At 40.8% G+C, this 15,844-nt stretch overlaps 2 protein-coding genes across 2 annotated transcripts; one reads left to right on the forward strand and one right to left on the reverse strand.

The window, feature by feature from the left end:
* Window positions 1–1,354: 1,354 nt before the first annotated feature.
* On the reverse strand, window positions 1,355–5,412 carry LOC133715097 (uncharacterized). The gene is made up of 3 exons (XM_062141454.1): window positions 4,879–5,412; window positions 2,894–3,570; window positions 1,355–2,259 (listed from the first exon to the last, which is right to left on the reverse strand). The coding sequence occupies exons 2-3, from the start codon at window positions 3,499–3,501 to the stop codon at window positions 1,566–1,568; spliced, it is 1,302 nt and encodes a 433-aa protein (XP_061997438.1). The 5' UTR covers window positions 3,502–3,570; window positions 4,879–5,412; the 3' UTR covers window positions 1,355–1,565.
* Window positions 5,413–8,193: 2,781 nt separating this feature from the next.
* Window positions 8,194–9,462, forward strand: LOC133716470 (uncharacterized). The gene is made up of 2 exons (XM_062143178.1): window positions 8,194–8,648; window positions 8,757–9,462. The coding sequence occupies exons 1-2, from the start codon at window positions 8,194–8,196 to the stop codon at window positions 9,460–9,462; spliced, it is 1,161 nt and encodes a 386-aa protein (XP_061999162.1).
* The last annotated feature ends 6,382 nt before the right edge of the window (window positions 9,463–15,844 follow it).

Below are 15,844 nucleotides of genomic sequence, written 5' to 3' on the forward strand. Positions count from 1 at the left end.
AATTAATTAGTTAATTAAATTATTAATTTAATGAATTATTCAAATTTGAAGTGTGAATAGTGGATTGGCAGGCAAATTGCCTTTCACTGGTGCATTGTATAAGCTGGAGGCAATTGCTAATTTGAGATGAATAGTGGATTGGTAGTACCAATTTTATTGGCAAATCAGCAATTGCCCTTGGTTCATGGGTGCATTTGCTCTAATAGTTTACGGCACAGATTCTTTTTCAATATATATGTTCAGTATTGGTGCCATTAGCTTCGCGAAGCATTTCAACTGAAATTAACTAATTAAGGACTTCAAAGGATTACACACTGCTAGACAAAATGGCATAGGCAATTTTAGGGGAGAAAAGTGAGTTATTCAAAGTAAAGAAATCGTAGCATTTTTTTTTTTTTTTTTTTGAAGACAACGTCAGTTGATTGTTAGTTTAGCAAGATTACACATAACAACATGCCTCATTGAGGTTTTTCTGCCATTACCAAAATAAACTCACCTTACCAAGCCATTGTGCAACCAAAGAAGCCCTTACAAATCCCATGGAACAATGCAAATAGACATAAGAAACGAGGGTGAATCTGCGACGCCTCCTCTGCAGACCAGGAGAGGTCGAAACCCCTCATCCATTTTTACTACAATTTTCTTTCGCTCCTTAGCCTTAGGATGATGAATCATTGCAACAGCTTTCTTCTTTTTCTCTTTGATAGCCAAGACTTCAGATTCAGTCTTCAATTTTCTTTTTGGCACCACGAGGCCTTCCGATCCCCACGTCTTCTTAGCCAAATGACACGACAAGGGCACCATTCTTTTATGGCAGCTCAAGCACACGCACCACATCAAGTGAGGGTTGTGAAACCTCCACAATGTCCAACATTCTCGCCTTTTGCCAATAAGTGAGGCTTCTTTAGCAAAAACAAGAGAAATCCTAACTACTTAAGTCCATGCAATAAGTGGTAATTGCAGAGACTCTGGGGAAGGTAATTGCAGTGGATCAGAGGGCATCCCGAGATGGGAAGTGTAGGGTGCGGGTGGAAATTTGTCTGAAGGCAAATCTAGACTGAATTGTACTAGCTTGAGTGTGTAGCTCTGTTAGGCTAGTACGCAAAAAAGCACTAGGTGATGCTTTGGAGGGGTAGCTCTGGTGATTGTACTCTTCTAGCAGTGACTTAGTGAAGTTGTAATGAATATATATCCATTTTCTTCCAAAAAAAAAAAATCTATGATTTTTGAGCTTTTGAGATAACAGTGCACTGCTCCAGAGACAACAAGGCAAATATATTCTTATCAACTTGCTCATTTTGTGGAGATCAGAAAGAGGCGGGCACGCCCGGCCTCTTTTGTGAAGATAGGAAGATTCACCAAGTTTTCAGTTCATTTTTCTGAAGTTGTGGTTTTTCCCAGAACATTCATGCATGAGTCGAAGGATGTTTGGGGGACATGTAAGCAAGAGCTTTCTGTACACAATACCAAATGTTACCAGATATCAAGCAAAGTAATAGCAAATTCTGAGTTACATGGACATTATTCACCTCCACCCTTTTTGTTCCTCTATTTCTTTTAACTTTTTATAAAGAAGGGCAGGATGGTTTTCTGATCTTCCGACGGAAAGGCCTACATGCCTCAATGCTGAGATCCGCAGCCGCTGCAAGAGCCATGAAGATGGCAGCGTCTTCAACACATGTCACATGCCTCATTGCTAGTTGTACTAATGGCTTGCTGCTTTTTCCTTCTCCTTGTACTCTACAGCTCATGACAAAACCACCTACAACTGGACCCAAAGCCGCATAGTCTCCACTGCTTTGTGGACTTGGTAGCGGAGGGGCTGCTGCTGCAGCTGCTTGCATCTGTCTGTCGGTATCAATGAAAAACTCACCACCCTTTTCAGCATTGATGTGGATTTCAGACATGAGAAGCTCTGCTGCTTCCTGGCATTCAGACAAAAGGCGAATTCGGCAGCAAACAGAGTCTCTGATGCTACCACGCTCCCGCCACGCCTCAAGCTTTGCCCATGGCTGCCAGCTCTCAGGCCTGCAAGGATCAGGACTAACAATCAACCAAGCTCCTGGATTTGATCTTGCAACCCAATCACAACCTGTTGATGGCACAAATGGAGTGGTTATAAAGGCTGCTGCAACAGCAGAGCCAGAAAGATCATGTATCGTCACCTTCCATCCTTTTCTCTCTCTCCTTTCTGTCTCAAGATTAGAATCATCCACAGAACCTGACCAGTAATTGCTCAGTGGATCCACCTGGGGAACCCTATCAATACAATAATCTATCAGTAACTTAATTACCACATTATGGAAGTTAAAAAATTAAAATAGAAAGCCAACTTGTTCACAACAGGGAGAGAATGAATACATCATATATAAAATTGGTCATATGTTTCTAGTACATACTGATAAACATTTCTTGAATACTTGGAAATTTTAACAAATCTTGCATTTATTACTGCATGTATTATCTTTAAAAGATCATATTCAAAAGAAAAAAAAGAAAAAAAAAACAATGAAAAGTTGTCTAACAGGGTTGAGGACTAGGAAATAAAGCAAGCATAGGACAGGAAAAGACGCAAGAGTAAGACAAACACAGAGAAAGCAAAGTTAATATGATAATGAACCGACATCAGCATATCAAATAATAAAAAAATTTAAAAGCACAATTGCCTTTCTAATACTGTAGACATCCAGCAAGAATCTAGAAAAAGCAAAACAATATGGTAAACAGTAACTAACATTCTCCTTTCCAGTCAAGGTTATATTATTGTCCTCTAAATTATTCTCTCTTTTCTTACAGTGTCAATTTTCTCTCTTTAGGCAATCCTCACATGGTTTTCATGCCTTATGAATTATAACATTATAGACAATTAAAGAGATTATACAAGTCATATCACCTGTCTCGGCTAAACCTGCAGCTGAAAATAGGCTGCTTATTGGAACCTTGAAGCTGAACAATCTGCGGACTTAGTCTCGTCACATCATCAAACTGGAAAACATATCTTGGATCAGGATCAAGTCTTACTCTCAAATGAAGCTCCACACTCAGTTTTCCACTCTCCTGCTTGTTTTTGCCAATACCAATCCACCCACTGAAAAGGACAACTGGCTTTCCTGCTCCCCATTCAGGACCAACCTCCAGCTTAAATGTCCCAATTTGCTGCCTTTTGACCCCTACGCCACAATGGGATCCTTTCCTCCCTGTAAAAACAGCAATCTCCAGACACGCATGTGGGTTGTAGAAACAGCCAGGTACCAGCATCGCTTTGACATCTGAATGTTCAAGATAAAAACTTGAGGCTATGCTATGAGTATCAGGTGCAGCTTCAGGAGATGATAGTAAGGGGACTGATACTGTCTGCACAGGGAATCCCCGAAGGCGAATTTCACACAAACATGGAGAAGAGAATGCATGAATCCCAGACTTTTCAGATTTCAAAGCTGTTCCAGGAATCCTCAATCCCAGTGAGCCTATTGACAACCTAATAAAAGCCTGAGGATCCATTCTGGTCACAAAAGTTTCCCCATTTTCTCCAAAGCCATATACTTGAACAGATTAAAAATTCCTATGCATCTGAAGAAGAGTAACAATTAGATATCAATAAGTCAAATGGAAAATGAAGAATCTAAACCTGTGCAATAGTTTTAATCTGGTAAACTAAGAAATATTAAAACTTTGGAATGACTCATCTCCAAAAAACTAACACACTGACATCTTTGGCTTTCAGACTTCAGTAAGTTCTTCAATAGAGAATGACTGCCTAGTAAGGGGGGTACAGACCATATAGTACCGTTAGCAATATATCAAACCCTTGTACTGAGCAGATATGGTTGTTATAGAATTATTTTACATCAAGTGATTTATTTCAGTCTTGGGCCTCCAGAAATGGTTTTCATATCATTAGTTTGCTAGATTTTCCAATCCAATCTAAAACAAGAAAAATGCTGGTAGGATGATGTTTTCTTCCTGGTTTCTTCTTTGAAATAAGCAGATAAAAGAAAATGATATACTTTTACAACTTTTAACATGAAGAAACCCAAGTCTAGGAAAGTTTCACTATTTCACTTCATTAACAAAGAGCCGTGTGCATATCATGAATATAACATCCATCTGCCACTTACCAAGCCTCGTACACCAAGAGAAGCAGAGCTATAATATATATGTCTTAGCATCCCAGCACTTGCTCTATTATCAGAAATTGGAAACTACAAGTGGTTCAAAATTGCTTTTCTTTTCTATAAATACTATAGCAATCAATTATAATTTTATTTCCGTTTCTTCTACTTGTTTTCGTGATCATTACAGAAATAGTAAACTCCCGTGAAAAGCATTGTATAAATTTCACACAACTAACAACTCAGGTCAGATTACTTAACATTCCTTCACACTAAAGTCAACCACGCTCCATTATATACTGAGAAACAGAGAAAAGATCATACACTTGCAAAAGCTAACACAAAAAGCTCTTTGCTTCATGTAAGCTAACAGTATCAATAGATCACTTTGTTGGAAATCTTAGTTACAATCTATCTGACATCAAAATTAAGCAATCTATTGCTTCAATTTCACAAGCAAGCACACAATTACATTTCAAAACTATTACAACATGTCAAGTTGTCAATACTGGGTAAGTGGGTGAGTCCCCAATATACTCTGCCACAAAAACTGTGCATCCAACATAGAATTTAAACACAACCCGGTTAGAATTTCAACAAACAAAACTTAACCCACAAGTATATCCAAACTCCAACAAAAAAGTCACATATTTCAGCCAACAGAATCCCCAGAAATACAAGAAACATTCATGATTCAGATAAAAAGCACAGTCCAGGAGGCCCAAAAAACAAAAGAGAAAAACAGACAAGAAAGAAACTTGCTTACCTAAGTTGTGGAGCTGAAACAAGACCAGAAATTCAGCAGCAAAGCAAGTCAAGAAGGCAAGCAAGCCAACAAAACAACAACAACAAGGAGGACCAGAGACAAAAGAAACACCAAAAATCGGCTAACCCAATAAGAGAAGAGAAATCTCTTTTGGGAGGGAATAGGAACGAAACAGGAATGTGGGTGTAATAAATATGATGACAGGAATTCAGCAAGAAGAAAAGGAGAGAAGTGGGTTGGGTATTGTTAAACTTAAAACACAGAAAAAGATGAGGGAAGTGGGTATTTATTGGTGTTGTTGCTGTTGCTGTTGCTGCTACTGTTAGCTAAAGTCTCAGACTTTACTGAGTCTGAACTAGCCTGCTTTGTTTGTCACGTAGACTGTTCACGGATCACGAGGACACACACCACACCCAACAACACCCTTCTCTTCTCTTCCACTCTCTCTCTCTCTTTCTCTCTCTGTTTCAGAATAAACAAACCCAAGTACCGGTCGTCATATGCTTCTCTCCTTCTCGACTCTGCATCACTAGAAACCAATTGTATTTTAATTTTCAGTTACTTTGTTTGTTTGTTTCATTTGAAAACGAAAATGGAGCAAATTACAATTTGGTCTCTGAAATTTGAGTCAATTTGCACTGAAGCCCTTTTTCGTTAGGTCTGTTTAGGAATTTGGCCGGATGCTGAGTTGCTGACATGGTCCGATCGTGCTCCTCATGGGACTCTATTTGTGCTTTCCTACATATTTTACAACCGGAGCTGACGTGAGAGATTTGAAGGGAAAAAAAAATTACAAAAGTCAGGCGACACGCGAGCTAAATTAGTAGTTTTCTAATGAGGTATGGCCAGTTACCACTCACTCGTTCTTCTCACGTCAGCGCACTACGACAAAACTAGTTAAAACTAAAGAGAAAAACTTAATTGTTTTAACTAAAGAATTTTAGGCGGCAATCAATCTAATTGGTAGTTTCTCTAATTGTTATTTTAATAGAAATATAATTTGGTAGTTTTTCATTTGCAATCAAGTACGTTTCTCTTGATAAAGTTATTGATGAAGTTTGACGGAATGTTAAAACGATTTCATACTTTTCACGTGTTTCACAAAATCACGCTACTTCAAGAAACCTAGGGTCGTCCTTTGCCAACTAGTGACTTGGATTGAAAACATTTGTTAACTATAAGGACATCATTGACAAACCAAACAACTTGGATGAAAATTAAGCCGGAGTGGTTTAAATGCAAAATCTAAATATATTAGGGAAGATAGTGATGACGATTGTTTTGTTATTATATATATCAAGTTATATATAGAGTATTAAGAAAGAAAGTAAAGAGATGAGGTGAGACTAAGAGAGGTAGTCGTGAATACAGCTGTAGCCAACACTAACATTAGGACTTCTTCTTCCTTCTGTCTATCTCCATTTCTATTTCTAATGAATTTTCTATCAGTTTATGACTACAACCACCACTCTTGTATTCAATGGAAATCATTTCCCACTTAATTCTGACTTCATCTCTTTCTTTATATATACTTTGTCATTTATAATATTGATAGAAATAGATTTCGTGACAGAAGCGCCAATTTACATTTTGGCCATTTTGCTCCATTGTAGTTTCATTGTTCCTCGTACACCTTTTAGGCTTTTAGCTCCATTTCGAAAATTAATGCTGCAAAAGTATAGTTGAAATGGAGATTGTTTGATCATCTATTCATAAAAATTGTCGAATAAAATTAATGAAATAATGATTATGGTAATCAAACAACAATCTTTACTTTGAAGAAACTTTTTTGTTCCAAATAATCATTCAAGGAGAACCAAATTTATAAATAATTATTATCATTATCTAACAAGCTGAGCTAAGGGTGTCGTGTTTTTTTTTTTTTTTTTCCTCTTCTTGGTTAAAAAGAGAATGTCCTCTTAAAAGCTTGTATAAGGGATGTCAACACACAAAGCCTATAACATCCCCCGTCTTTCCTTCACTAGCAGCGCATGACTACAGTCTCCACACGTGGTAACCCATCCAAATACTCTGTAAAAGAAATATGAGCATCCAACCTCAACCCAATTGGCAATCTAGTCGGAAAAAAAGAAAGAAAAAAAACACCCAATTGGCAATAAATGAACTAACAAATAGGATAAACTCTCATGTTATCATCATCCCTGATACAAAATCATTGAGTCCTAGATGTAAGTATTTTCAAGAGAGCAAAAGTAATGAAAAGAGCAAGCCAAGACCTCAACTGACTGATTAATGTGACACATTGCAGTTGTCTGACTAAATAAAGGAATTGATAGTTGTGCTTTAAGTCTGTGTGGTGTCATGCTTACTCATTCATTGGTCATTCATGTTTTGCTCTCCAAAGGTGAATATTAAGAGCAAGTTCACTAGTTGGGTCACCAGATCACCTACTATTCACTGCTTTTTTAGTGTTTATTTTCACTCTCTGAGTCACGGGCACAATTTTCAATAAGACCTAGGTGATCCAGAAAGTGACCTAAGGTGACCCAGGGCGACCCAGGGCACAAAATATACTGTGCCCATGACTCAGAGAGTGAAAATATACATAAAAATTAGTGAATAGTAGGTGACATGGTGACCCACGGGTGGACTTACTCTAAGTGTTTATTCCATACTTGAAGTCATACATTTGTTTATTTGGTTAAGTATATAAACCAGATTTTTAGGATAAAATCTATTTTTATGTCATGTAATCTTTTTAGAAAAATTTGTTTCCTATTAGGTGTCAAATTGTTCAATGAAATTGATTTTACCCTAATTGTTTTAGGGGAAGTCTTTAGTTGTATAGGTTTTGCAAACATATTTTCCTACTAATGCTTTGCATGGCAGAACAGTGCATTTTTTCCTCGGCAAAATAGTTTTTATAGGTTTGATAATTCACTTGTTCCATATCAAAGTGAATTAGCAAGTCAAATTTCTTTCACAGATCATTCATGTCATGTTGCATGTGCGAGTGTCCTACAAGATCAGTTAGGAATCAAGCATGCTCAACGGTTCATGTATGAAGAATTCGAGACGAGTGGAACCACATCTAGAAGCAGTGAGCAAATTGGTGAAATGTAGTTCAACCAGTTAGAAGGAGTCTAGTTAGAGGTAACCATGTCAAGAGTTATCCGAGAGGTTGTAAGTTTTTCCTTGTGACTTACTTACATTCTTATAGTGTGTGCTTAAATACTTGGCCTTCAAGAGTTAAGCCCCGCAGTTGTTTACTTCACGTTGAGAGTTTTACTGCGTAAACAATTCTTGTGTTATTGCTTATTTTGTTTTGTTTCATGTGAATCAGAATGATGCAGAATGGCTTCTGATAGCCCTAAAACACCAAAACCTTCTTACGCCGCCGCACTGAATGCAGATTCCCCAATCCCTTTTGCCATCGCTGATCTGCCATCCCCTTTTCTGGAGGAAGGTTTAATCTCGATTCGCATCTCTGAGGAACCTTTTCTTCGTGGCCTGGAGAGATGCAAAAGTAACTTGATTGGTCGAGTTAATTCCCAAATCAAGACCCCAGACCTAGTTCAGCAACTGAAACATCTATGGTCCGGCTTGGAGCAATGGACTGTGGCTCCTCTTGGCAGAGGATTCTTTATGCTGCAGTTCAAAACTTTGAGCGACATGCAGCGCGTCTGGTCGTCGGGGACGGTGCGTTTGAATTCCGGAATGCTTCGTCTGATCAAATGGTCACCTGAGTTCTCACCATCCACCTACAAAAACACTTTCGCGCAGGTTTGGGTGCGCTTCTGGGACTTAGGGTTTGCTTACTGGGATCAGCAAACTCTATTTGAAATTGCATCAGGTCTTGGTACACCTTTAAAACTTGACACTCGAACCAAGAACTGAACAATTGGGTTGTTTGCCAGAGTTCTAGTCGACATCGACCTCTCTCAATCTCTTCATGATAAAATCAGAATCACCAGAGCAAATGGTGAGGTCGTTGTGGTAGGGGTTGAATATGAGTCACCTCCTGATATTTGTAGCAGATGTGGGATTGTAGGGTATATCGCGGCAAACTGCCATGCTGCGCCCTCTGAGAGCCCTGAGGATGCCGGTGTCCCAACTGAGCGTGGCAGGTCCGTCGCACGCTCTACGCAGAAACGAAGGAAGAAGAATAAGTCGCGCTCCCAGCGACGTTCAAAATTAGACCCTACATCGGGTTTGGCACCAACCAGGAACATCACCTCTACTGTTAGGGCAAAGGCCGTAACAAATACGGTGGAAGAGGCTCCTTTGATTCCTGAGAACACTGTAGTTTCCAGTGATAGTGTTCCTCCAGGCTTCCAAAGACTGGTTCCGGAAATTGAAGCGCAAGACTCAAGCTCCACATCAACTCCCGTGGTGTCAGCAGTAGCTCCTCCAATTGTTATCGCAGACTGTAATCAAACCTCAGAGGATTGCCCGTTGGAGGAGAGTACTGAGGTGCTAGAAGAAGGTGAATTCACACCAGTCCTTTCTAAGAAGTCAAAGAAACTGTTGAAGCAGAATGACAAAACGAAAAAGAAAGTTGTCTCCCGCAAGCCCTCTGGACGTGCTCTCCTTAACAAGGAAGCTAATCTCAAGTGTTTTTAATGAAATTTCTCTACTGGAACGCCCGCAGCATCGCAAATGATGACACGCAACGGGCTCTACACAAAATGGTTCGTACTCACAAACCGGTAATTGTATGTCTCTCTGAGCCCTTTGTTTCAATTCAGTCAATTCCTGTTTCTTTCTGGAACTCCATGGGGCTTGTCCTCATGGCTACTAATGATCGGGGAACACAAGAACCCAATCTGTGGTTTCTTTGTCACAGGGATATCAACCCCGTAGTGGTCTCTTCTACTGCTCAACAGATCACAGTTTCAGTTACCCTTGATGGTATACAATGTATGCTGACAGCAGTTTATGCTAAGACAACTATTGTTGGCCGCAGAGATCTTTGGCAGGATCTTATCAATGTCCACTCCAACTTTGTTGTCGGTCCGTGGATAGTTTTTGGTGATTTTAATTGTGTTATGGGAGCTCATGAAAAAAGAAGTGGAAGCCCCCCCAGTGCTGCATCATGCCTTGACTTTCAGCAGATGTGTTCAGCCTGTCAGCTTATTGATGTGCATACAAGAGGTCTATCTTACACTTGGACAAACCGGAGAACATATGAAAAGCTGGACCGGGCTTTTTGTAACTCGGGTTGGATGGATGCATGGAGTGTTTTTGATTGCCGTACTCTAACTAAAGTAGCTTCTGATCATTGTCCCTTGTTATTGACATGCTCTCGACTCCCAATTGTTTCTAAACCTCAGTTCCGATTCCAAAATATGTGGCTGCAGCACCCTGATTTCCATAGTACGGTTAGTAATTTCTGGTCTTCCCTAAGCTTTGTGGGTTGCCCAATGTTTGTGCTTTCTTCCAAACTCCGAGCGCTGAAATTTATGCTCAAAGGTTGGAATGTTAACGCTTTTGGGAATATACATCAACTAGTGGGCTCCTCCGAAGCTGCATTAGATCTAATTCAGCATGAGATTTCCAACTTGGGCCCTTCCGACGACCGGTTACAGAGAGAGACGTTGGCTCATGTGCAGTTTCAACAGGCTTTGGCAATGCAAGATACTCTTCTTAGGGACAAAGCTAGAATCAGATGGCTATGTGAGGGGGATCGAAATACTTCATTCCTGCATAATATGGTCAAGATTCGAAGGTTGCACAAGTCTCTAGTCTCCCTCCGTGCTGGTAGCACAATCTTGAATACTCATGAATTAATTGCGGGTCATATTGTCAACTATTTTGAGACAGCTTTCACTAAAGATCATGCTCTTGAGGACACTGGCCTTGTGGAACGACTAATTCCAAGATTGGTAACAGACTCAGAGAATATTGCTCTCACTTCTTTGCCTTCCTCTGATGAAATACGTAAAGAAGTTTTTTCTATGGATGAGTTCAGTGCACCAGGGCCAGATGGGTATAGTGGAAATTTTTTCAAAAAATGTTGGAGTGTTGTAGCTTCTAATGTAATTTCTGCAGTTCAGAGCTTCTTTACTACCGGGTTCATCCTCCCGCACTTTAACTCCAATGTGATAATCTTGATTCCAAAAAAGCCCGAAGCTGACGGTGTTGCTGATTTCAGACCCATAGCTCTTGCTAACTTTGTTTTTAAAATTATCACTAAAATTATTGCCATATGTCTCTCTCCTATTGCAGCTAGAATCTTATCCCCAAATCAGAGCGCCTTCACCACAGGGCGGTCCATTGCTGACCCTATTATCTTAACCTCTGAATGTATAAATTTGTTAGACAATCGATGCAAGAGAGGAAACATTGCTCTTAAATTGGATATCAGAAAAGCCTTTGACACCTTGGATTGGGATTTTCTGCTTAGGGTCTTCACTTCTTCCGGCTTCGACCCTATTTTTATTAATTGGATTCATGGTATTCTGAGGTCTGCTTACTTATCAGTGTTGGTGAATGGACAGCAGTGTGGTTTTTTCACTTGTTCTAGGGGTGTGCGGCAAGGCGATCCCTTGTCTCCGCTCTTATTTTGCATTGCGGAAGAGGTTCTTAGTCGGGGTTTGAGTAATCTGGTTGACAGAAAAAAAATTGATCGGATGGCCTGCCCAGGTAAATTAACTCCTCCCTCACTTGTATTATTCGCGGATGATGTTATGATTTTCATGCAGGGGAGTTCCCGAGGTATCCGTGCCTTAATGGGTTTTTTAGATGAATATGCCATGAATTCTGGCCAAGTTATCAATAAAGCAAAGTCTTTTGTTTTTATTGGTAAGCATGCACGACATAGAGCAATTATTATCCAGCGTCTACTTGCGTTCAGAGAAGGTGCGGTACCCTTCAACTATCTTGGGGTGCCAGTATTTCAAGGTAGACCGAAAGCAGCTTATTTCATAATTATTGCTGATAAGGTTAGGTGTAAGCTAACATCCTGGAAGGGCCTACAACTTTCTCAAGCAGCAAGACTACAACTTATTTCTGCTACCATACAAAGTCTTTTGATTTATAGTTTCCAAGTGTATGAGTGGCCTCATTCTTTGCTTCTTAAGGTTCAAGGGTGGACTCGGAATTTTTTCTGGATAGGAGACCCATTAAAAAAGGGTTCCAACCTTATAGCTTGGTCTAAATGTTGCACGCCAATTGATCAGGGTGGTCTTGGGTTGAAAAATCTCTTTCATCTAAATAGTGCTTTATTGCTCAAGCGTTGTTGGGAGGTGGTTGAAGGTTTGTCCCCATCTGCATGTTTTCTGAGGAGTAGATTCTTGAGAGCAGGTTTGTCCCCTTGTTCCTACTACAAAAAATCATCAGTTTGGTTAGGTTTGAAGAAGTTATGGCCTTCTATTGTTTCTAATGCTCGGTGGCTAATTGGCGATGGTGAGAAGGTGTCCTTTTGGAAAGATAATTGGTTGGGTGTTCCTTTATGTGCAATGTATAATGTGGACCCAGAGCTCATGAAGTTTCTCAATGATCAAGTAAGTAAGTTTATTGTTGATAATGAATGGGTGTTGCCTCCTATATTCTCTTCTTTTTTCAAGGAGGCTTCTGCACTGATTCTAGACACTGCTATACCTTTGGATCCTCAGCCGGATACAGCAGTTTGGTCTGGCAGTTCATCTGGAAAGTTAACTGCTAAAGCGGCTTATAAATATTTGTCTCCTCCTGGAGCGATTGTTGATTGGGGAAAACTAATTTGGCATAAATCAATTCAGCCAAGGAAGAGCCTAGTTGCATGGCAAGTTTTTAATGGAAGGGCCAAGACTGATAATTATCTGCAAAAAATTGGTGTGCATCTTTGCTCGCAATGCTCCTTTTGCATGGTACACAACGAAACCCTTGTTCATTTATTTTTTGGATTGTGCTGTTATGAAAGAGGTTTGGGCTTGGCTCTTCTCCCTTTTTCGGCTCCAACCTTGGCAAGAACCAAATATAAGCTTTTTGTTTTCTACTGAGTTGCTTAAGCGGCTTTCCCCTGCATCAAAGCTGCTGTGGAGGATGGCTGTGTGCAGCCTTAGCTTCTCTGGTTCACATGGACTGAACGTAATAGAATCAGAAACAATGGCTGTAAGTTTAATTTGGGGCACTTTACACAGTGTTTCATCCTAGTTCTGAAGGAAGCTGCTCAGCTAGTCTTTAAACCTTATTCCAATTCTACTTCTGCTCTTCCAATCTTTCTATTGCTGGAATTATCACCGCTGCGGTGCAGTGCACAGTCTTTCAAGCCTGTGACTTGGATGGCTCCTCCTGCATCTTGGTTGAAAGTGAACACAGATGGGTCCTTTAGAGATGCTACAAGCGCTGGATATGGTGGTATTTTTAGGGATGCAGATGGAAATTTTGTGGGTGCTTTTTCAGCCAGAGTTGACGTCCCTAGTGCCATGGATGCTGAGGTACTTGCTGTTATTGAGGCCATTCAGGTGGCTTGGGTTCGGCGTTGGACTCATATATGGCTTGAGACGGACTCAATGCTTGTGTTACATTATTTTCGAAACCCAGGTCTTATTCCTTGGAGACTTAGAACCCGATGGCATAATTGTTTGTTTCAAGCTCGTCAACTTACTTTTCATGTCTCACATATATATCGAGAAGGCAATAGTGTTGCAGATAAGCTAGCAAATTATGGAGCTTTGAATGCGGGATCTGTCTGGTGGGCTTCCCTTCCTTCGTTCGTCAGTACTCAATTCAGTCATGATTTTAATTCACGTACTAGTTATCGATTCCTTTAGAGTTGTTTCTTTTTGTTTAAGCAATGGTGTAGCAGATTGTCTTGTGCACTTTGCTCGTTTTTTGTCTTCTGTTCATTGTATTGGTTCTTATGTTGCTCGGGGTTCAGGTTTTATGTCCCCCTCCCCCCCCCCCCCCCCGATGCAAAGTTTTATTTTAATAAATGGAACCGGGCGTGGGGCTGAGCCTCCCAGCTTGGCTGGGTTCCAAACCCTTTAAAAAAAAAAAATGTGAATCACGTAAAATCTGGTTTATTCTGTTTTCGCACTCAAGAGATAGCAAGTTTCTTACAATCCCTTATTATCGTTTAGAAAGATTTCGTAGTTTTGAGTGACTAGCCTATTCTTCCCCCCTCCCTCTCCGGGCATTCTAGTACTTTCGGGGGATGCTGTAATGTGGGTGTGGAGGGATTTTTTTTTTTTTTTTTCTGGTTTTTTTTCTTCCCTTTCTTTCTACTAGCCTCTTAACATGTGCTCCGCACATGTCAATTTGCTTATTTTCTTAAAAAACAAAATTGTAAGGGAAAATGATCATTTACCCGATTTTAGGCTAAAAATTGCCCACTTGCTCCACCAACTGTTTTTTAACCCCATTTACCCAAAACACTCTAAGGGATTATTTCCCCTTTACCCAATTAATTATTTTTTATTTTTTTTTGAGACTTTTTTGCCCTCTCCTTCTTTTTCACTTAGAGGGAGAAGTCATCCTCCACCTTGCCGACCTCTGGTGACCAGTGGCAGGGCGCCGGCGACCGGAATCAGGCAACCGGTGACCGGAATCCTGCGAACGCTGACCGGAATCCGACGACCGGTGACCGGAATCCACCGACCGGTCCCTAATAATATCCAGTAACCATATTATTGCCCCCCAGTAATCATACTATTGCCCCCCAGTAATCATATTATTGCCTCCCAAAAATCATATTATTGTCGTCTAGGGAATTGTATGAACTCCCAAAACCAAAATGAATACACTACAGGCACAATTGATCAATTTATAATCATATTATTGCCTCCCAATAATCATATTATTGCCCCCCAATACAAAGTCCAATGTCTCTACTGTCTCCCAATAGACCACCAAAAATGCACCTTTTTGTAGGATTCACAGATAATTTGACTTTAATACACAGAAAACAACATGTAACTTATCAAAACACCACACTATAGTGATCCATGTCCATCGTATTAAAGTCTACTGGGGGCCAATAATGTGTCTACTGCCCCCCAGTAGACCATCAAACAAACCCCACAGTTACATTGCAATGTCAGATTACTCACATTGTTGAACAGATAGTAGATCATTGGCCTCCAATCCAATAGACATTCAAAAAAAAAAAAAAATGCTATTCCTTGCCAAAAAAAAGAACTGAACAACAATTCTTAAAAAAAAAAAAAAAATGCAGCAACCGGAGCAATCCATGTCACTCCTCCGGCGACTCCAGCATCGAATTGCTAAGGGCACCCAGTCGCTTGGGCACCCAACTCATCCAAGACAGCCCACTACCCCCACGTCCACCACGTGCTGCTGCACCGAGCACTGACACAGCAGCCCATCCCCGCGCGGCCCCTGCAAACCCAGCAACGCACGACAACTCCATTGCCATACCGGATCACCCACGTCTCCGGATCCACACCGACGCTGTCGAACAGACCCAGTCGCTTCACCGCGCCTGCAGCAACCCCCTACCCTCACAGCCCACCGCCTTGCAGAGCCCAGCGGCCTCACGACCCACCAGCAACACACAGCCAGCACAGACGGCTCAGCTCCCCCCTCTTGTATCAGCGCCCACCCAGCGTCCGTGCAGCCTACCCAACCCCACGCCTGCACCACTGATCCCAGCAGCCACTTTGCTGCACACCACCGATCCCCGCGAGTGATTGTCATCTCTCTTCAGAGAGGGAGAAAGCGAGAGGTTGAGACTCGCTGAATCAACTCGGTCGAGGAATGAAGAGAGAGAGAGAGAGAGAGAGAGAGAGAGAGAGAGAGAGAGAGAGAGAGAGAGAGAGAGAGAGAGAGAGAGAGAGAGAGAGAGAGAGAGGAGATGAGACAGAGAGAGAGTCTGAGGGTTTGTTAATTCAAATGAGGGTAACATTGTCATTCATATTTAGATTGGGTAAATGGGGTTAAAAATCTCTTGCCGGAGTAAATGGACAATTTTTAGTCTAAAATTGGGTAAGTGGTCACGGCCCCAAATTGTAAATCATGTGTACGAACATCCAATCCTATATTTGGGGAAATTTCTCAGTTT

The sequence above is a fragment of the Rosa rugosa genome, chromosome 6, assembly GCF_958449725.1.
Source record: "Rosa rugosa chromosome 6, drRosRugo1.1, whole genome shotgun sequence".
Lineage (NCBI taxonomy): Eukaryota > Viridiplantae > Streptophyta > Magnoliopsida > Rosales > Rosaceae > Rosa > Rosa rugosa.